Below are 22,381 nucleotides of genomic sequence, written 5' to 3' on the forward strand. Positions count from 1 at the left end.
GGCACCGGGATCCTCATCTCTCCCAAGTGGTCATTCTCTCTTTCTCCCCTTACCCATCTGTCTATCGCCTCCTTTGAATTCCATGCTGTCACAGTTACCAGCCCTTTCAAGCTTAACATCCTTATCATTTATCGCCCTCCAGGTTCCCTCGGAGAGTTCATCAATGAGCTTGATGCCTTGATAAGCTCCTTTCCTGAGGACGGCTCACCTCTCACAGTCCTGGGCGACTTTAACCTCCCCACGTCTACCTTTGACTCATTCCTCTCTGCCTCCTTCTTTCCACTCCTCTCCTCTTTTGACCTCACCCTCTCACCTTCCCCCCCCTACTCACAAGGCAGGCAATACGCTCGACCTCATCTTTACTAGATGCTGTTCTTCCTCTAACCTCATTGCAACTCCCCTCCAAGTCTCCGACCACTACCTTGTATCCTTTTCCCTCTTGCTCTCATCCAACACTTCCCACACTGCCCCTACTCGGATGGTATCGCGCCGTCCCAACCTTCGCTCTCTCTCCCCCGCTACTCTCTCCTCTTCCATCCTATCATCTCTTCCCTCTGCTCATACCTTCTCTAACCTTCTCTAACCTATCTCCTGATTCTGCCTCCTCAAACCTCCTCTCTTCCCTTTCTGCATCCTTTGACTCTCTATGTCCCCTATCCTCCAGGCCGGCTCGGTCCTCCCCTCCCGCTCCGTGGCTCGACGACTCATTGCGAGCTCACAGAACAGAGCTCCGGGCAGCCGAGCGGAAATGGAGGAAAACTCGCCTCCCTGCGGACCTGGCATCCTTTCACTCCCTCCTCTCTACATTTTCCTCCTCTGTCTCTGCTGCTAAAGCCACTTTCTACCACTCTAAATTCCAAGCATCTGCCTCTAACCCTAGGAAGCTCTTTGCCACCTTCTCCTCCCTCCTGAAGCCTCCTCCCCCCCCCCCTCCTCCCTCTCTGCAGATGACTTCGTCAACCATTTTGAAAAGAAGGTCGACGACATCCGATCCTCGTTTGCTAAGTCAAATGACACCGCTGGTTCTGCTCACACTGCCCTACCCTGTGCTCTGACCTCTTTCTCCCCTCTCTCTCCAGATGAAATCTCGCTTCTTGTGACGGCCGGCCGCCCAACAACCTGCCCGCTTGACCCTATCCCCTCCTCTCTTCTCCAGACCATTTCCGGAGACCTTCTCCCTTACCTCACCTCGCTCATCAACTCATCCCTGACCGCTGGCTACGTCCCTTCCGTCTTCAAGAGAGCGAGAGTTGCACCCCTTCTGAAAAAACCTACACTCGATCCCTCCGATGTCAACAACTACAGACCAGTATCCCTTCTTTCTTTTCTCTCCAAAACTCTTGAACGTGCCGTCCTTGGCCAGCTCTCCCGCTATCTCTCTCAGAATGACCTTCTTGATCCAAATCAGTCAGGTTTCAAGACTAGTCATTCAACTGAGACTGCTCTTCTCTGTATCACGGAGCGCTCCGCACTGCTAAAGCTAACTCTCTCTCCTCTGCTCTCATCCTTCTAGACCTATCGGCTGCCTTCGATACTGTGAACCATCAGATCCTCCTCTCCACCCTCTCCGAGTTGGGCATCTCCGGCGCGGCCCACGCTTGGATTGCGTCCTACCTGACAGGTCGCTCCTACCAGGTGGCGTGGCGCGAATCTGTCTCCTCACCACGCGCTCTCACCACTGGTGTCCCCCAGGGCTCTGTTCTAGGCCCTCTCCTATTCTCGCTATACACCAAGTCACTTGGCTCTGTCATTACCTCACATGGCGAATCGCATCTCTGCATGTCTGGCAGACATATCAGTGTGGATGACGGATCACCACCTCAAGCTGAACCTCGGCAAGACGGAGCTGCTCTTCCTCCCGGGGAAGGACTGCCCGTTCCATGATCTCGCCATCACGGTTGACAACTCCATTGTGTCCTCCTCCCAGAGCGCTAAGAACCTTGGCGTGATCCTGGACAACACCCTGTCGTTCTCAACCAACATCATGGCGGTGGCCCGTTCCTGTAGGTTCATGCTCTACAACATCCGCAGAGTACGACCCTGCCTCACACAGGAAGCGGCGCAGGTCCTAATCCAGGCACTTGTCATCTCCCGTCTGGATTACTGTTGGCTGGGCTCCCTGCCTGTGCCATTAAACCCCTACAACTCATCCAGAACGCCGCAGCCCGTCTGGTGTTCAACCTTCCCAAGTTCTCTCACGTCACCCCGCTCCTCCGCTCTCTCCACTGGCTTCCAGTTGAAGCTCGCATCCGCTACAAGACCATGGTGCTTGCCTACGGAGCTGTGAGGGGAACGGCACCGCAGTACCTCCAGGCTCTGATCAGGCCCTACACCCAAACAAGGGCACTGCGTTCATCCACCTCTGGCCTGCTCGCCTCCCTACCACTGAGGAAGTACAGTTCCCGCTCAGCCCAGTCAAAACTGTTCGCTGCTCTGGCCCCCCAATGGTGGAACAAACTCCCTCACGACGCCAGGACAGCAGAGTCAATCACCACCTTCCGGAGACACCTGAAACCCCACCTCTTCAAGGAATACCTAGGATAGGATAAGTAATCCTTCTCCCCCCCCCCCCTTAAATGATTTAGATGCACTATTGTAAGTGGCTGTTCCACTGGATGTCAGAAGGTGAATTCACCAATTTGTAAGTCGCTCTGGATAAGAGCGTCTGCTAAATGACTTAAATGTAAATGTAATGTAAGTTTCATTCCCAAACCACGTCCATGTGACCAAAGTAGCTCCTCTTTTTAGGTATGAGCTCCGTGTGCTCCTTCTACACAATATTGCCATAAAGAATGTGGTTTGCGACACAACTAAATAAATTATAGGGCATAATATGAAGCGATAGAAAAACATCTATTGTCACACGATAAATATCGCCCAGGATACATGCTACTGCAATGATACCTCCTACTTTGTAGGATAACCTTCTACGATACCTGCTACTAAAAGTATGATACCTACTACTAAAGGGATTCCTGCTACCTTTTAGGAAACCTGTTACTACAGAGATACCTGCTACCTTTTAGGATACCTGCTACCTTGTAGGATACCTGCTACCTTACATTTAGTCACATACAATAACATCTGCTAAATATGTGTATGTGTAGCGAAACGCTTGTGTTCCTTTTAATTTTAAATTTTTTAATTTTACCTTTATTTTACTAGGCAAGTCAGTTAAGAACAAATTCTTATTTTCAATGACGGCCTAGGAACAGTGGGTTAACTGCATGTTCAGGGGCAGAACGACAGATTTGTACCTTGTCAGCTCGGGGATTTGAACTTGCAAACTTTCGGTTACCAGTTCAACGCTCTAACCACTAGGCTACCCTGCCGCCCCTAGCTCTAACAGTGCAGTATTATCTAACTAAATGCTTGTTCCTAGCTCCAACAGTGCAGTAATATCTAACTAAATGCTTGTGTTCCTAGCTCCAACAGTGCAGTAATATCTAACTAAATGCTTGTGTTCCTAGCTCCAACAGTGCAGTAATATCTAACAAGTCACAACAATACACACATCTCAAAGTAAAATAATCAAGGAATATATAAATATCAGGATGAGCAATGTCGGTGGCATTCACTATAATGCAGTATATACATATGAAATTTGTAAAACAGTATGTAAACATCTTTAAAGTGCCCAGTGATTCCATGTCAAAGGTGCAGGGTTGAGTAACCGGGTTGTAGCCGGCTAGTGACAGTGACTAAGTTCAGGGCAGGGTACTGGGTGGAGGCTGGCTAGTGATGACTATTTAACAGTCTGATGGCCTTGAGAGAGAAGCTGTTTTTCAGTGTCTCGGTCCCAGCTTTGATGCACCTTTACTGACCTCGCCTTCTGGATGGTCATGGGGTGAACAGGCCGTGGCTCAGGTTGTTGTTGTCCTTGATGATCTTTTTGGCCTTCCTGTGACATCGGGTGCTGTTTGTGTCCTGGAGGGTAGGCAGTGTGCCTCCAGTGATGTGTTGGGCAGACTGCACCACCCTCAGGAGAGCCCTGCGTTTGAGGGCGGTGCAGTTGCCGTACCAGGTGGTGATACAGCCCGACAGGATGCTCTCAATGGTGCATCTGTAAAAGTTAATGAGGGTTTTAGGGGCCAAGCTGAATTTCTTGAGCCTCCTTCATCACACTGGCTGTGTCAGTGGACCATTTCAGATTGTTGGTGATGTGATCGATGAGGAACTTGAAGCTTTTCACCTACTCCACTGTGGTCCCATGGATGGTGTGTGCTCCCTCGGCTGTCTCCTGAAATCCACAATCAGCTCTTTCGTTTTGTTGATGTTGAGGGAGAGGTTATTTTCCTGGCAACACTCCGCCAGGGCTCTCACCACCACCTACTTGCTACCTTATAGGATATCTGCTGCTTCAGACAACTTCTACCTTATTGGATACCTGCTGCGACAGAGGATACATCCTTGATATTTTATAACCTTATACGATCAGTCTTTTCTGTTCCAGGTCAGTACTACAGGGCCATAGTTGCACACTGGGTGGACCACCTGCCTGTCATTCCCATTGCCTTGTAGAATAACCACATTACCCAGGAGCCATCATGGGCAGGACATCAGTCAAAGGTAAGGAAACATGAGCAAGTACACTGCAGCCTATTTATTTAGTATGCCATTGTATTTCTCGTTTCAATATTCTATTGCCGGGTTCACAAATGGATGAAATTCTGGTGTACCTCATTTTCCAGCAGTCTTACTGGTCTGACATGAGTAGTGTTTATAACGCAAGATGGAGGAGAGCCTTTATTTTGGGAGATTGCAAAATATAACCTTTTTATTCAAGACAGGAGTGACATTGTTTTATGTGATCATAAAACATGTTTAGTTACTTACACTTTTTTTCTCTTACTTGCTAGCAAGTCAACTTACACAGAGCAGTTAACATTCGCTAGATGGCTAAAAGCTAGGTTGAAGATTGCATCAAATGGCCTAATGCTGTGTTCATAACCAAGTGGGAAGGTTATCATTTCCATTTGTAAAGTAGTTATACGAGGTGGATGCATTCACTTGCATTAAACTCGTTGAGAAACACAGATTGGCTAATGGCAAGCAAGCGGAGGTCAGCATGTGGGATAAGTCGGAGCTCAGGGGTGGTAGATGAGTTTCCCACTAGTAATTACCACTGGGAGGGCCGTTCAAGTGGATTTTCCAAGCCATGTGTGGTAAATACCATCTTTCCACCTGGTTATGAACACGGGCGTGGTCAGTGTTGATGTGTTTGTGTTTTCAGATCAGAAGGAGAAAGCAGGAAGTCTCCTTCCTCCAGGTCCCACTCCTGCTAAAGGTAACTTTAGACTCCTAGGAGAGATGACCCCTAGCTTTTACTATTTTGAAAGTTTGAACGTGTTGTTCCTAGGATAACATTTGATCTAACTGCAAAGTAACTTTGTTTTATTAAATGTAATTTTTTGTGTATTTTTTATACCTGTTACATCAGTATATACATGTAGGTCTGTCGGGACTACTAACCCTTTCATGTTTCTGTCTCAGAGCCGTTCAGTTGGGAGGAGTACCTGAAGGAAACATCATCTACCCCGGCTCCACCTAGCTTCTTCAGACAGGTATGTGTCCATCTACCCCGGGTCCACCTAGCTTCTTCAGACAGGTATGTGTCCATCTACCCCGGGTCCACCTAGCTTCTTCAGACAGGTATGTGTCCATCTACCCCGGGTCCACCTAGCTTCTTCAGACAGGTATGTGTCCATCTACCCCGGCTTCACCTAGCTTCTTCAGACAGGTATGTGTCCATCTACCCCGACTTCACCTAGCTTCTTCAGACAGTGTGAGTTCAGTGACAGCAGAGAAGGCTAAGAGATAGTATACTGTCTCTCTGCAGTGAGTTTTCGGTCTCTCTCCAGTCCAGAGTCCCTCCCTCCAATGACTTCAAGGTTGGGATGAAGCTGGAAGTCCATGACCCTCGGAACTCCACCTCTGTGTGCATCGCCACTGTGATGGGCATGACGGGTGTGCGCCTGCGTCTTCGTCTGGATGGCAGTGACAACACCAATGACTTCTGGAGGCTGGTCGACTCCTCAGACATCCAGCCTATAGGAACCTGTGAAAAGAATGGGGACATGCTGCAGCCGCCGCTGGGTATGTTAACCATAACCCTAACCATAACCCGCTGGGTATGTTAATAACACTAACCTTCCAATATGGGGGAATTACGGCCCTAACCTACTGGGTATGTTAACCTCTAAAAATCTAAGCCGTCGGAGGTAGGGTACTCAGCTAACATATGGAATTGTTAGCATACCATGGATTATTTAGCTATTGGATTTGGAATTTTAGGGGGCCTTTATAACAATTTCATTTTTAATTATTTGATAAAATATTGGGTTAAGCGTTTACTATTATAGCCCGTAGAAACGCATTCAATATCATTCGAAAGTTTGGGGTTACTTAGAAATGTCGTTGTTTTTGAAAGAAAAGCATTTTTTTTCGTCCATTTTAAAATAACATCAAATTGGTCAGAAATACAGTGTAGACATTGTTAATTGCAGCTCCCCCCCTATTTTGTGCAGTTTCTGCCTGAAGACATACCCAAATCTAACAGCCTGTAGCTCAGGCACAGAACCAAGGATATGCATATTCTTGGTACCATTTGAAAGAAAACACTCTGAAGTTTGTGTAAATGTGAATTGAATGTAGGAGAATAACACACAATAGATCTGGTTTAGATAAAACGTATGGTTTTTTCATTGTTTTTTCTTTTTGTATCATCTTTAAAATGAACAAGATAAAACAAACGTTCAGATAGGATGATGGGGACCATTTCAGTGAAAAATATAAGAGGGCAACAGTACTTGTGCAAAGTTTCAGAATGATAACTTCCTAAATGAGTGTGCTACATGACATTTATCATGAAGTCACCCAGGTGTCCCACACAAGTAGCCCGAATGTACCCAAGTGGCCAAATTGGTGAAGGTATACATTTTTAAACAAATAATGATATACAAAATGGTATTCTAACACACCCTCCCCCCCAAAAAAAATTTGAGAAAAATAAATGAAAAAAAAAAAAAAAAAACAATAGAAAAAATAATAATGATTGATTAAAAAATATGAGGAGAAAAAAAATATATATATATATATTTTTTCATATATATATATATATATATATATATATATATATATATATATATACACAAAATAACATGGGTAACTATTTACACTCTTTCAATATTTGGATGACCTCTATCAAATCAATTTATATAGCCCCAGCCTAAAACCCCAAACAGCAAGCAATGCAGGTGTAGAAGCACGGTGGCTAGGAAAAACTCCCTAGAGGCAAAAAACCTAGGAAGAAACCTAGAGAGGAACCAGGCTATGAGGGGTGGCCAGTCCTCTTCTGGCTGTGCCGGGTGGAGATCACAGTGGTTGTAGAGGGTGCAACAGGACAGCACCTAGAGTAAAAATGAACAGTTTAGGGTTCCATAGCCGCAGGCAGAACAGTTGAAACTGGAACAGTTTAGGGTTCCATAGCCGCAGGCAGAACAGTTGAAACTGGAACAGCGGCAAGAACAGGTGGACTGGGGACAGCAAGGAGTCATAATGACAGGTAGTCCTGACGCATGGTCCTAGGGCTCAGGTCCTCCGAAAGAGAGAATTAGAGAGCATACTTAAATTCACACAGGACACCGGATAAGACTCCCATTCGGAGTCAGTGTCACTGAAAGAAAATGTTCAGTTAAAATAGTTTCACATATGAGCCCTGTATCAACAGGTATAATAAACAGATACACTGCTCAAAAAAATAAAGGGAAAACTTAAACAACACAATGTAACTCCAAGTCAATCACACTTCTGTGAAATCAAACTGTCCACTTAGGAAGCAACACTGATTGACAATACATTTCACATGCTGTTGTGCAAATGGAATAGACAACAGGTGGAAATTATAGGCAATTAGCAAGACACCCCCAATAAAGGAGTGGTTCTGCAGGTGGTACCACAGATCACTTCTCAGTTCCTATGCTTCCTGGCTGATGTTTTGGTCACTTTTGAATGCTGGCGGTGCTTTCACTCTAGTGGTAGCATGAGACGGAGTCTACAACCCACACAAGTGGCTTAGGTAGTGCAGCTCATCCAGGATGGCACATCAATGCGAGCTGTGGCAAGAAGGTTTGCTATGTCTGTCAGCGGAGACGCTACCAGGAGACAGGCCAGTACATCAGGAGATGTAGAGGAGGCCGTAGGAGGGCAACAACCCAGCAGCAGGACCGCTACCGCTGCCTTTGTGCAAGGAGGAGCACTGCCAGAGTCCTGCAAAATGACCTCCAGCAGGCCACAAATGTGCATGTGTCTGCTCAAACGGTCAGAAACAGACTCCATGAGGGTGGTATGAGGGACCGATGTCCACAGGTGGGGGTTGTGCTGACAGCCAAGATTGGCAAATTCGCCACTGGCGCCCTGTGCTCTTCACAGATGAAAGCAGGTTCAAACTGAGCACATGTGACAGACGTGACAGAGTCTGGAGACGCCGTGGAGAACGTTCTGCTGCCTGCAACATCCTCCAGCATGACCCGTTTGGTGGTGGGTCAGTCATGGTGTGGGGTGGCATTTCTTTGGGGAGCCGCACAGCCCTCCATGTGCTCGCCAGAGGTAGCCTGACTGCCATTAGGTACCGAGATGAGATCCTCAGACCCCCTGTGAGACCGTATGCTGGTGCGGTTGGCCCTGGGTTCCTCCTAATGCAAGACAATGCTAGACCTCATGTGGCTGGAGTGTCAGCAGTTCCTGCAAGAGGAAGGCATTGATGCTATGGACTGGCCCGCCCGTTCCCCAGACCTGAATCTAATTGAGCACATCTGGGGCATCATGTCTCGCTCCATCCACCAATGCCACAGACTGTCCAGGAGTTGGCGGATGCTTTTGTCCAGGTCTGGGAGGAGATCCCTCAGGAGACCATCCGCCACCTCATCAGGAGCATGCCCAGGCGTTGTATGGAGGTCATACAAGCATGTGGAGGCCACACACACTACTGAGCCTCATTTTGACTTGTTTTAAGGACATTACATCAAAGTTGGATCAGCCTGTAGTGTGGTTTTCCACTTTAATTTTGAGTGTGACTCCAATTTCAGACCTCCATGGGTTGATAAATTTGATTTCCATTGATAATTTTTGTAATTTTGTTGTCAGCACATTAAACTATGTAAAGAAAAAAGTATTTAATAAGAATATTTCATTCATTCAGATCTAGAATGTGTTATTTTAGTGTTCCCTTTATTTTTTTGAGCAGTGTATATATAGAGTTGAAGGTTGAATATATTATTATTATTATTATTATTATTATTACCTGCTAGATGTCTCTTTTATATTATGACATTTCAGCTAGATCTACTGTCTCTATTATATTACAACAGACCAGTTGTATCTACTGTCTCCATTTCACTTTGGCCATTGATGTGGTCCTGCCCTCTCCTCAACTGCCTCAAATAGGCTATTTCATGTGGGTTGGGGTAGGGCGGCAGACACGCATCTCACATTTCATGACATTAAATGTTTATATGTTGCTTCTAAAATAAATAAAAAATCACAAATAATATTTTATATTATTAATTTCAAACAAGGGCATTAGCATCGTAAGAACTTACCAGTCCAAAATGATGTCCTCTCCCGTTTAAAAAAAATATTCCTCCACAATCGCTAAATAAAGCGTCCTACAACAATCTCTGTCTCACCTTCCTAATCAATTTATTCTAAAGTTGTGTGTACATCTGTATATCTAGACTTAGATTTAGCTTTCCCTGACTTAGTCGCCATAAAAATGTAAATGTAAAATGATTGATATATAAACAGCTGAATCTGCGCGTTCACCAAACAATGCAATGCGTAATATGTGTTTCTCTTTCCGGTATGAAAACTCAATAGCGTATGACTCTCTTTACGCTGGAGCTTACTACATGGGTTGGTCTTGCAACACATACAGTGCCTTGCGAAAGTATTCGGCCCCCTTGAACTTTGCAACCTTTTGCCACATTTCAGGATTCAAACATAAAGATATAAAACTGTATTTTTTTGTGAAGAATCAACAACAAGTGGGACACAATCATGAAGTGGAACGACATTTATTGGATATTTCAAACCTTTTTTAACAAATCAAAAACTGAAAAATTGGGCGTGCAAAATTATTCAGCCCCCTTAAGTTAATACTTTGTAGCGCCACCTTTTGCTGCGATTACAGCTGTAAGTCACTTGGGGTATGTCTCTATCAGTTTTGCACATCGAGAGACTGAAATTTTTTCCCATTCCTCCTTGCAAAACAGCTCAAGCTCAGTGAGGTTGGGTGGAGAGCATTTGTGAACAGCAGTTTTCAGTTCTTTCAAATCAAATCAAATTTATTTATATAGCCCTTCGTACCTCAGCTGATATCTCAAAGTGCTGTACAGAAACCCAGCCTAAAACCCCAAACAGCAAGCAATGCAGGTGTAGAAGCACGGTGGTTAGGAAAAACTCCCAAGAAAGGCCAAAACCTAGGAAGAAACCAAGAGAGGAACCAGGCTATGTGGGGTGGCCAGTCCTCTTCTGGCTGTGCCGGGTAGAGATTATAACAGAACATGGCCAAGATGTTCAAATGTTCATAAATGACCAGCATGGTCGAATAATAATAAGGTAGAACAGTTGAAACTGGAGCAGCAGCACGGCCAGGTGGACTGGGGACAGCAAGGAGTCATCATGTCAGGTAGTCCTGGGGCATGGTCCTAGGGCTCAGGTCCTCCAAGAGAGAGAAGGAGAGAATTAGAGAACACACACTTAGATTCACAAAGGACACCGAATTGGACAGAAGTACTCCAGATATAACAAACTGACCCCAGCCCCCCGACACACAAACTACTGCAGCATAAATACTGGAGACTGAGACAGGAGGGGTCAGGAGACACTATGGCCCCAAACCGATGATACCCCCGGACAGGGCCAACCAGGAAGGATATAACCCCACCCACTTTGCCAAAGCACAGCCCCCACACCACTAGAGAGATATCTTCAACCACCAACTTACCATCCTGAGGCAAGGCCGAGTATAGCCCACAAAGATCTCTGCCACGGCACAACCCAAGGGGGGGCGCCAACCCAGACAGGAAGATCACGTCAGTGACTCAACCCACTCAGTGACGCAACCCTCCTAGGGAGGGCATGAAAGAGGACCAGTAAGCCCTTGACTCAGCCCCTCTAATAGGGTTAGAGGCAGAGAATCACAGTGGAAAGAGGGGAACCGTGGTTTGGTAAGAAGAATGCCCCTCTTCCCACAGGTGTTATTACTACCTCTGAGGGTTTAGAGCTTGAGGTAGTCACGTCATACAAGTACTTGGGAGTGTTGCAAGACGGTGCACTGTTGTTCTCTCAGCACATATCAAAGCTGCAGGCTAAAGTTAAATCTAGACATGGTTTCCTCTATCGTAATCGCTCTTCTTTCACCCCAGCTGCCAAACTAACCCTGATTCAGATGGCCATCCTACCCATGCTAGATTACGGAGACATAATTTATAGATCGGCAGGTAAGGGTATTCTCGTGCGGCTGGATGCTCTTTACCAATTGGCCATGAGATTTGTCACCAATGCTCCTTATAGGACACATCACTGCACTCTATACTCCTCGGCATTTCTGTATACTCGTCGCAAGAGCCACTGGTTGATGTTTATTTACAAAACCCTCTTGGGCCTCACTCCCCCCATCTGATATATCTAATAAAGCCCTCATCCTTCACATTCAACACCCGTTCTGCCAATCACATTCTGTTAAAGGTCCCCAAAGCACACACATCCCTGGGTCGCTCGTCTTTTCAGTTCGCTGCAGCTAGCGACTGGAACGAGCTGCAACAAACACTTAAACTGGACAGTTTTATCTCAATCGCTTCATTCTAAGACTCAATCATGGACACTTACTGACAGTTGTTGCTGCTTTGTGTAATATATTGTTGTCTCTACCTTCTTGCCCTTTGTGCTGTTGCATGTGCCCAATAATGTGTGTACCCTGTTTTGTGCTGCTACCATGTTGTCATGTTATGTTGCTACCATGCTGTGTTGTCATGTGTTGCTGCCTTGTTATGTTGCTGTCTTAGGTCTCTATGTAGTGTTGTGTCTCACCTGTTGTGGTGTGTGTTTTGTCCTATTTATTTTGTATTTATTCTTTGAATCCCAGGAGAAGCCTTTCTAAACATTCTGTGTGTTTTCTGCAGGCTTCAGAATGAACGCGTCTTCCTGGCCCATGTTTTTGCTGAGAACCCTGAATGGAGCAGAGATGGCCCCGGCTACCGCTTTTAAAAAGGTACGCAAACCTTAATCTATTCACTGAGTATACCAAACTTTAGGAACTCCTACTCTTTCCATGACCAGGAGAATCCAGGTGAAAGGTATGATCCCTTATTGATGTCACTTGTTAAAAAAACCTTGGGACCAACACTTCACATGTTGCGTTTTATATTTTTGTTCAGTGGAGATTAAAATCTACACAGACCTTCATACATAGATTAAAAAGTTACCCAAACCTTCATATATACAGTACAAGTCAAATGCTTAGACATGCCTACTCATTCCAGGGGTTTTCTTTATTTTGTACTATTTTCTAAATTGTAGAATAATAGTAAAGACATAAACTATGGAATCATGTAGGGGGGTGCTGAGGAGTATTTCTGTGTGAAATAAAGCCCTTTTGTGGGGAAAAGCGTATCCTGATTGGCTGGGGTCTCGCTCCTCAGTGGGTATGTCTATGCCCTCTCATGCTCACCCATGGCTGCATCCCTGTCACATGAAATCCATAGATTCTGACCTAATTATTTCTATTGACTGATTTCTTTGTGACTCGATTTCAGGAAACTAGGCGTAGTCACAACTTCACAGGAGAGCCATTTGAATGTAAAAAATATATTTTTCAATCAAAACAGCCAGCAGCATACTACCCTGCATCCCACGGCTGGCTTGCTTCTGAAGCTAAGCAGGGTTGGTCCCTGGATGGGAGACCAGATGCTGCTGGAAGTGGTGTTGGAGGGCCAGTAGGAGGCACTCTTTCCTCTGGTCTAAAAAATATCCCAATGCCCCAGGGCAGTGTTTGGTGACACTGCCCTGTGTAGGGTGCCGTCTTTCGGATGGGACGTTAAACGGGTGTCCTGACTCTGAGGTCATTAAAGATCCCATGGCACTTATCGTAATAGTAGGGGTGTTAACCTTTCTAAGGCAGCGCGTGAAATTCAAAACTATTTTTGGGAAATATGTAACTTTCACACATTAACAAACATAAACATCCTGTTAATCTACCCATGGTGTACGATAATGTACATATTTATATCCAAAAATCTCTGTTTACATTGTCGCGTTACGTGCAGTAATGTTTTGATTCCAAAACATCCTGTGATTTTGCAGAAATACTCATAAACATTGATAAAAGATACAAGTGTTATTCACAGAATTAAAGATAGAGGATAAGTCTATGCAAACGCTGTGTCAGATTTCAAAAAAACTTTACGGAAAAAGCATAATCTGTGAACGGTGCTCAGAGCCCAAATTCAGCCAAAGAAAAGTCCTCCATTTTGTAGTCAACATAAGTTAGAAAAACCACTAAATATTCACTTACCTTTGATCCTCATCAGAAGGCACTCCCAGGAATCCCAGTTCGACAATAAATTACTGATTTTGTTCCATAAAGCCCATTTAGCCACTTGTTGTTAGCATGTTCAGCCCAGTAATCCATCTTCATGAGGTGCAAGCATTTCCTCCAGACAAAAACTCAAAGTTCTGTTACAGGTTGTATGATATATGCAATCAATCTTTAGTATGTTTTTAACATAAATCATCAGTAAGGTTCCAACTGGAGAATTTAATTGTCTGAAGAAAAGCATTGGAACGGGAGCTAACTCTCTTGTGACCGCGCGTCATGAGACGGAGGCTCTCTGCCAGACCACTCACTAAAAGAGCTCCTATGAAGCCCCTCCTTTATAGTAGAGTCCTAAAACCAGTATCTAAAGACGGTGACATCTAGTGGAAGCCCTAGGAAGTGCAAGCACATCCATATCTAACAGGGATTTCAATAGGCACTGTTTTGAAAATTGATTTCTCACTTCCTGTTTGGATTTTTTCTCCGGTTTTTCTCCAGAGTTCTGTTATACTCACAGACATCATTCAAAGAGTTTTAGAAACTTCAGTGTTTTCTATCCAATACTACTAATAATATGCATATATTAGCATCTGGGACAGAGTAGGAGGCAGTTCAGTTGTGGCACGCTATTCATCCAAAAGTGAAAATGCTACCCCCTACCCCAAAAGAGTTAACCCCGGTGTCCTGGCTAAATTCCCAAGCTGTCCCTCATACCATCATTGTCACCTAATCATCCCCAGCTTACAATTGGCTCATTCATCCCCTTCATCTCCCCTGTAGCTATTCCCCAGGTCGTTGCTGTAAATGAGAACGTGTTCTCAGTCCTCTTACCTGGTAAAATAATGGTAAAAAAATAGTGTTTTTTTGGGCATAAATGTCTTCTCAAACATATGAGCTTTCATGTGCCTTAATGACGAACATGTATACCATCTGTAAATACGAATAACATTGATAAATTACTAGCCTTGTTGTTCAAGCCACAGAAAAAGTTGAGAACCTTCCCACTAGCCATGACTGGTTGAGATAATGAGTGGGATGGACATGCCGAGAGAGAAGTTTGGATTGGTCTGCCATATTCAAGGCGTCAGTCTGTGTTGTTAATCCTGTCGAACGCGACTTTATATAAAATGTATTGTGTAGTGGAGCTGCATACGTGTTGTTCTCCACTTTCTGGAGGATCAAGTTTTGAAATCAGTGGAATTAGAGTATGATAGCCAAAGAGATGGTGAAAACACCTGTCTCCAGATTACATCTTCAAATTAAGGGCAACCGTGGTATGGCATTCCTAACAGGGAGATGCGTCCATGATGCATGTTGATTTATGTAGCTAAGATTGTCTAATGTTAGTTAGCTACATTTTCAGTTATTACACGTTTCTAATTTTGACAAAGTGGTTTCATTTTAAGCTAATTTGTACTGTTAGCTAGCTAGCTAATGTTTGCTAGGGTTAGGGTTGTTTTTCAGTCTCTCGGTCCCTGCTTTGATGTACCTGTACTGACCTCGCCTTCTGGATGATAGCAGGGTGAACAGGCAGTGGCTTGGCTGGTTGTTGTCCTTGATGATCTTTTTGGCCTTCCTGTGACATCGGGTGGTGTAGGTGTCCTGGAGGGCAGGTAGTTTGCCCCCGGTGATGCGTTGTGCAGACCACACCACTCTCTGGAGAGCCTTGCGGTTGAGGGCGGTGCAGTTGCCGTACCAGGCAGTGATACAGCCCGACAGGATCCTCTCGATTGTGCATCTGTAAAAGTTAATGAGGGTTTTAGGTGACAAGCCAAATTTCTTCAGCCTCCCGAGGTTGAAGAGATGCTGTTGCACATTCTTCACCACGCTGTCTGTGTGTGTGGACCATTTCAGTTTGTCTGTGATGTGTACGCCGAGGAACTTACAACTGTCCACCTTATCCACTACTGGCATTTGTTGCGGTCGGCATTTGATTGTAAGGAATTCTAGGTCAGGTGAACGAAAGGGCTTGCATTCCTATATGTTGTTATGTTATCACCGTGAGTCGTTAATCATAAGACGTACACCCCTGCCCTTCTTCTTACCAGAGAGATGTTTGTTTCTGTCGGCGCGATGCATGAAGAAACCGGGTGGCTGTACTGACTCTGACAACGTATCCCGAGTGAGCCATGCTCCTGTGAAACAGAATGTTACAATCTCTGTCTCTCTGGAAGGCAACTCATCCCCTAATTTCGTCCACCTTGTTGTCTAGAGATTGGACATTGGCAAGTAGTATACTCGGAAGTGGTGGATGGTGTGCTCGCCTTCTAAGTCTGACCAGTAGGCCGCTTCCTCTGCCTTTCCTGCGGCGACCACGTTGTTTTGGGTTAGCCTCTGGGATAAGATCCCATGTCCAGGGTGGAAGTCCGAACAAAGTATCCGCTTTGGGAGAGTTTTTTTCCTGGTCGTAATGTTGGTAAGTTGACGTCCCTTTTATTTCCAATAGCTCTTCCCTGCTGTATGTAATAACACTTGAGGTTTTCTACACTGTAAGAAATAATACATAAAAAAACAAAATACTGCGTAGTTTCCTAAGGACCTGAAGTGAGGCCACCATCTCTGTTGATGCCATCTTGCTAATACTTAGTCTCAGTCTCATGTTAGCTAGCTAACATTGGACCTGGTTGGTTAGCTCCCAGCACTGTGGCATTGTTGCCACTTTCTTCATTGTTGTTTAACTAGTTAATGTTAGCTGGCTGGCTCGTTAGCTAATGTTATGCGTGTGATTTTAAACGCTGTTTACCTATTGTTAGGTTCTTATTTTTCAGACTAAATAATTCACTGACACTAGAGAAGCTTTAACCAAGTTTAATTCTTCCCAAAGGTTCTGTACAGCTGTAATCAGACAGCAAAACATTTCTCACTTCACAGTTATTTACTTCCTACTTAAGACACTCCCTCTCTCCAATCCTTACAGTTAATGGCTCTACAGGAAGCTAATAAAGAGGGTAACAGGATAACAAACCTTTATTACTCCCTTCAGGTGACCTGTCCTCACCTCCTGACTTCCACAGATGTCCATTGGTTTTTCTTCAGAGAACCATTAACTTCTGACATAACCCAGTCTCTTTTTTTTTCAAAGTTTAGCCGATTCCAACACAAGCAAGGTTCATTGTTTAGCGAGCTAGCTATATTTCTTAAGCTTAAGTGTACTGTTAGCTAGCTAGCTAATGATATTTGTTTCCCAAAGCTCTTTGCTTTTCTATTTAGAGCCTAATGTTAGGCAGTGTTGGCACTTTGTTGTTGTCTGGCTCGTTAGCTAACATTTCGTGACGTGTGTACAACACCCGTTGAATATGGCCGGTGTCAGTAAACGTCTGCAAAAAAGCTAAATGAAATTGTTGCCAGCAGAGCTGGTTAGGCTGTTTTCATGTTATCCAGAGGTGAAAAAACTGATCTGCCCGAGCGTCAAGTGTGCTCTCCGAGATTCGAAACGAGATGGGTGGGGCTAAAGCGTAGGAGGGTGTGAACGATGCTGAATGGGTGTAGACAAAGAAGAGCTCCTCACTAGATACGTTAGTTTTAAAGGAATTCTAAATTCCTCTGTATTGTTTCCCAATCAGAATTAAATACTCTGTCAATGCATTCGAAGGGTTTGTAAGACCCAATATTTTAATAAGAATGGACAGAGCCCCGGTCTTAAGTCAGGTAACAGCGTTTAATTCAAGAGAGTACTGGGTATATACACATTTTTCCACAGGTTATAAACTGAAAATGACGTCAGCGTTTTCTAAATGTTCTATCTCTTCATGACACCGGTAGAGAGGCCCTATAGTTCTCGAGCCTTCCCTCCTCGCCTGTAGCCAAGGTCAGTTTGTGTAGATAGTTCATTAATTTGTACCAAGGCACTGTTCTAAACTCCTGACTAGATTATATACAATTGGGAATGGGAGCAAGAGAGAGAATTCATATATGTACAGTACATAATAGCATTTGGACTAGTCAGTCCTGATTGAAATGTATACATAATTAGTCATCATTGATAAAAATTCCCTTAACAGTTAGCTAACGAGCCAGCCCCTCTCCCCTGTAACTATTCCCCAGGTCATTGTGTAAATGAGGATGTGTTCTCAGTCAACTTACCTGGTAAAATAAGAATGTATAAGGTACCCAGACCTTCATATACTCACCATTTGTAATTGTCAGGTTATTGCAATCTAATGATGACAACACTGTTGTACATGATTAATTCCTCTGTTTGGAAGTCTCTCTCTCTGTGTGTCTCTCTCTGTGTGTCTCTCTCTGTGTGTCTCTCTCTGTGTGTCTCTCTCTGTGTGTCTCTCTCTGTGTGTCTCTCTCTCTGTGTCTCTCTCTCTGTGTCTCTCTCTCTCTGTGTCGTTGCGTGTGTCTCTGTGTCGTTGCGTGTGTCTCTGTGTCGTTGCGTGTGTCTCTGTGTCGTTGCGTGTGTCTCTGTGTCGTTGCGTGTGTCTCTGTGTCGTTGCGTGTGTCTCTGTGTCGTTGCGTGTGTCTCTGTCGTTGCGTGTGTCTCTGTCGTTGCGTGTGTCTCTGTGTCGTTGCGTGTGTCTCTGTGTCGTTGCGTGTGTCTCTGTGTCGTTGCGTGTGTCTCTGTGTCGTTGCGTGTGTCGTTGCGTGTGTCTGTGTCGTTGCGTGTGTCGTTGCGTGTGTCTCTGTGTCGTTGCGTGTGTCGTTGCGTGTGTCTCTGTGTCGTTGCGTGTGTCTCTGTGTCGTTGCGTGTGTCTCTGTGTCGTTGCGTGTGTCTCTGTGTCGTTGCGTGTGTCTCTGTCGTTGCGTGTGTCTCTGTGTCGTTGCGTGTGTCTCTGTGTCGTTGCGTGTGTCTCTGTGTCGTTGCGTGTGTCGTTGCGTGTGTCTCTGTGTCGTTGCGTGTGTCGTTGCGTGTGTCGTTGCGTGTGTCGTTGCGTGTGTCGTTGCGTGTGTCGTTGCGTGTGTCGTTGTGTCTCTGTGTGTGTCTCTGTGTGTGTCGTTGCGTGTGTCTCTGTGTCGTTGCGTGTGTCTCTGTGTCGTTGCGTGTGTCTCTGTGTCGTTGCGTGTGTCTCTGTGTCGTTGCGTGTGTCTCTGTGTCGTTGCGTGTGTCTCTGTGTCGTTGCGTGTTTCGTTGTGTCGTTGCGTGTTTCGTTGTGTCGTTGCGTGTGTCGTTGTGTCGTTGTGTCGTTGCGTGTGTCGTTGTGTCGTTGCGTGTGTCGTTGTGTCGTTGCGTGTGTCGTTGTGTCGTTGCGTGTGTCGTTGTGTCGTTGCGTGTGTCGTTGCGTGTGGCGTTGTGTCGTTGCGTGTGGCGTTGTGTCGTTGCGTGTGGCGTTGTGTCGTTGCGTGTGGCGTTGTGTCGTTGCGTGTGTCGTTGTGTCGTTGCGTGTGTCGTTGTGTCTGTGTGTCGTCGTTGCGTGTGTCGTTGTGTCTCTGTGTGTGTCGTTGTGTCTCTGTGTGTGTCGTTGTGTCTCTGTGTGTGTCGTTGTGTCTCTGTGTGTGTCGTTGTGTCTCTGTGTGTGTGTGTCGTTGTGTCTCTGTGTGTGTGTGTCGTTGTCTCTGTGTGTGTGTGTCGTTGTGTCTGTGTCGTCGCGTGTGTCTCTGTGTCGTCGCGTGTGTCTCTGTGTCGTCGCGTGTGTCTCTGTGTCGTCGCGTGTGTCTCTGTGTCGTCGCGTGTGTCTCTGTGTCGTCGCGTGTGTCTCTGTGTCGTCGCGTGTGTCTGTGTCGTCGCGTGTGTCTCTGTGTCGTCGCGTGTGTCTCTGTGTCGTCGCGTGTGTCTCTGTGTCGTCGCGTGTGTCTCTGTGTCGTCGCGTGTGTCTCTGTGTCGTCGCGTGTGTCTCTGTGTCGTCGCGTGTGTCTCTGTGTCGTCGCGTGTGTCTCTGTGTCGTCGCGTGTGTCTCTGTGTCGTCGCGTGTGTCGTTGTGTCTCTGTGTCGTCGCGTGTGTCTCTGTGTCGTCGCGTGTATCTCTGTGTGCGTGTGTCGTTGTGTCTCTGTGTCGTCGTGTGTGTCGTTGTCTCTGTGTGTCGTTGTGTCTCTGTGTGTCGTTGTGTCTCTGTGTGTCGTTGTGTCTCTGTGTGTCGTTGTGTCTGTGTGTGTGTGTGTGTGTCGTTGTGTGTGTGTGTGTGTCGTTGTGTCTCTGTGTCGTCGCGCGTGTCTCTGTGTCGTCGCGCGTGTCTCTGCGTCGTAGCTTGTGTCGTTGCGTGTGTCGTTGTGTGTCTCTGTCTCTGTGTCTGTCTCTGTGTGTGTGTCGTCGTTGTGTCTGTGTGTGTCGTTGTGGTGTGTGTGTGTCTGTGTGTGTTTTAGATTAACTAACTTCAAATAATGACTCGGGACGTCGGGTTTGATACGAAAGCTTCTTTTAGTAAGAATACTGGTTCACGTTACCTTTAACAACAATTGTTTTGGTACAGAGCAATGCAGGTAAGATGCTGTCGGAAAGTCAGCTTCAATCACTAAACACCTGCACAGAAATTGGCACGTTATCACTCATTCCTCTCGCAAGGCATTCTTGCAGTCAAAAAGCGTAATTCAACACAACCCAATACAATTACATATGCAAATAAATCTAAAGAAATATCTTTAGATACAGTTCAAAGAATAAACTTAAACATTAACTCAAACACATTAACCTCTTGGAACTCCCCATCCCGGATCCGGGAACGTGACTAAAGCCTCAGGCTCATTAGCATAACGCAACGTTAACGATTTCTGAAAATTGCAAATAAAATGAAAATAATGCGTCTGCTCTCAAGCTTAGCCTTTTCTTAACAACACTGTCATCTCAGATTTTCAAAATATGCTTTTGAACCATAGAAATTGAATAATTTGTGTAAGAGTATGCAAAGCTAGCATAGCATTTTGAGTAGCATTTAGCACGCAACATTTTCACAAAAACCAGATAACCAAATAAATAAAATCATTTACCTTTGAAGAGCTTCTGATGTTTTCAATGAGGAGACTCTCAGTTACATACCAAATGCGCAGTTTTTCCTGAAAGCGTCTGTGTGTAGGAGAAATCGTTCCGTTTTCTACATTGCATCTGGCTACCGAAACGAACCGAAAATTCAGTCACCTACAACGTCAAACTTTTCCGAATTAAATACATAATATCGACCGAAACATGGCAAACGTTGTTTGGAATCAATCCTCAAGGTGTTTTTTCACATATCTCTTCATTGATATATCGTTCGTGGAAGCTTGCTTTCCTCTCTGAATCCCATGGAAAAATACTGGCAGCTGACTTTTGCGCACCAATTTCGGCGCAGGACACCGGGCGGACACCTGGTAAATGTGGTCTCTTATGGTCAATCTTCCAATGATCTGCCTACAAATACGTCACAATGCTGCAGACACCTTGGGGAAACGACAGAAAGGGTTGACTCACTCCTCTCGCATTCACAGCCATATAAGGAGACAATGGAAAACAGAGCCTCAAAAATCCTGCTCATTTCCTGGATGCCGTCTCATCTTGGTTTTGCCTGAAGCTCACGTTCTAGGGCACGCACAGAAAATATCTTGGTAGTTCTGGACACGTCAGAGTGTTTTCTTTCGAAAGCTATCAATTATATGCATAGTCGAGCATCTTTTTGTGACAAAATATCTTGTTTAAAACGGGAACGTTTTTCATCCAAAAATGAAATAGCGCCCCCCATAGCATCAAGAGGTTTTAAAGTTACAACATCATGTGTGTGTCTGTGTGTGTCTGTGTGTGTGTCGTTGTCTGTGTGTGTGTCGTTGTGTCTGTGTGTGTGTCGTTGTGTCTGTGTGTGTGTCGTTGTGTCTGTGTGTGTGTCGTTGTGTCTGTGTGTGTGTCGTTGTGTCTCTGTGTGTGTCGTTGTGTCTCTGTGTGTGTCGTTGTGTCTCTGTGTGTGTCTCTGTGTGTGTCGTTGTGTCTCTGTCTGTGTGTGTCGTTGTGTCTGTGTGTGTCGTGTGTGTGTGTGTGTGTGTGTCGTTGTATCTCTGTGTGTGTCGTTGTGTCTCTGTGTGTGTCGTTGTGTCTCTGTGTGTGTCGTTGTGTCTCTGTGTGTGTGTGTGTCGTTGTCTCTGTGTGTGTGTGTCGTTGTCTCTGTGTGTGTGTGTGTCGTTGTCTCTGTGTGTGTGTGTCGTCTCTGGGTGTGTGTCGTTGTGTGTCGTTGTGTCTCTGTGTGTGTCTCTGTGTGTGTGTCTCTGTGTTGTTGCGTGTCTCTGTGTTGCGTGTTTCGTTGTGTCTCTGTGTGTGTCGTTGTGTCTCTGTGTGTCGTTGCGTGTCTGTGTGTCTCTGTGTGTGTCGGTGTGTCTCTGTGTGTGTCGTTGTGTCTCTGTGTCGTTGTGTCTGTGTGTGTGTGTGTGTGTGTCGTTGTGTGTGTGTCTTTGTGTCGTTGTGTCTCTGTGTGTCGGTGTGTCTCTGTGTGTGTGTGTGTCGTTGTGTGTGTGTGTGTGTGTGTGTCGTTGTGTCTCTGTGTGTGTGTCGTTGTGTCTCTGTGTGTGTGTCGTTGTGTCTCTGTGTGTGTGTGTGTCGTTGTGTCTCTGTGTGTCGTTGTGTCTCTGTGTGTGTGTGTGTCGTTGTGTCTCTGTGTGTGTGTGTGTCGTTGTGTCTCTGTGTGTGTGTGTGTCGTTGTGTCTCTGTGTGTGTGTGTGTCGTTGTGTCTCTGTGTGTGTGTGTGTGTGTCGTTGTGTCTCTGTGTGTGTGTGTGTGTGTCGTTGTGTCTCTGTGTGTGTGTGTCGTTGTGTCTCTGTGTGTGTGTGTGTGTCGTTGTGTCTCTGTGTGTGTGTGTCGTTGTGTCTCTGTGTGTGTGTGTGTGTCGTTGTGTCTCTGTGTGTGTGTGTCGTTGTGTCTCTGTGTGTGTGTGTGTCGTTGTGTCTCTGTG

The 22,381-nt window shown here is 45.5% G+C and overlaps 1 protein-coding gene across 9 annotated transcripts in view; it reads left to right on the forward strand.

The window, feature by feature from the left end:
• LOC135513336 (sex comb on midleg-like protein 2) overlaps positions 1-22,381 on the forward strand; it is a 62,949-nt gene that overhangs the window by 4,370 nt on the left and 36,198 nt on the right. For 4 of the 9 annotated variants that reach the window (XM_064936261.1, XM_064936262.1, XM_064936264.1 and 1 more), the window contains exons 2-6: positions 4,454-4,569; positions 5,234-5,287; positions 5,494-5,564; positions 5,862-6,096; positions 12,183-12,271. In XM_064936261.1, the coding sequence (XP_064792333.1) occupies positions 4,548-4,569; positions 5,234-5,287; positions 5,494-5,564; positions 5,862-6,096; positions 12,183-12,271 (471 nt within the window). In that variant the 5' untranslated portion in view covers positions 4,454-4,547. The other 5 variants (XM_064936270.1, XM_064936269.1, XM_064936265.1 and 2 more) reach the window with 5 other exon arrangements.

Source organism: Oncorhynchus masou, chromosome 24 (genome assembly GCF_036934945.1).
Source record: "Oncorhynchus masou masou isolate Uvic2021 chromosome 24, UVic_Omas_1.1, whole genome shotgun sequence".
Classification (NCBI taxonomy): Eukaryota; Metazoa; Chordata; class Actinopteri; order Salmoniformes; family Salmonidae; genus Oncorhynchus; species Oncorhynchus masou.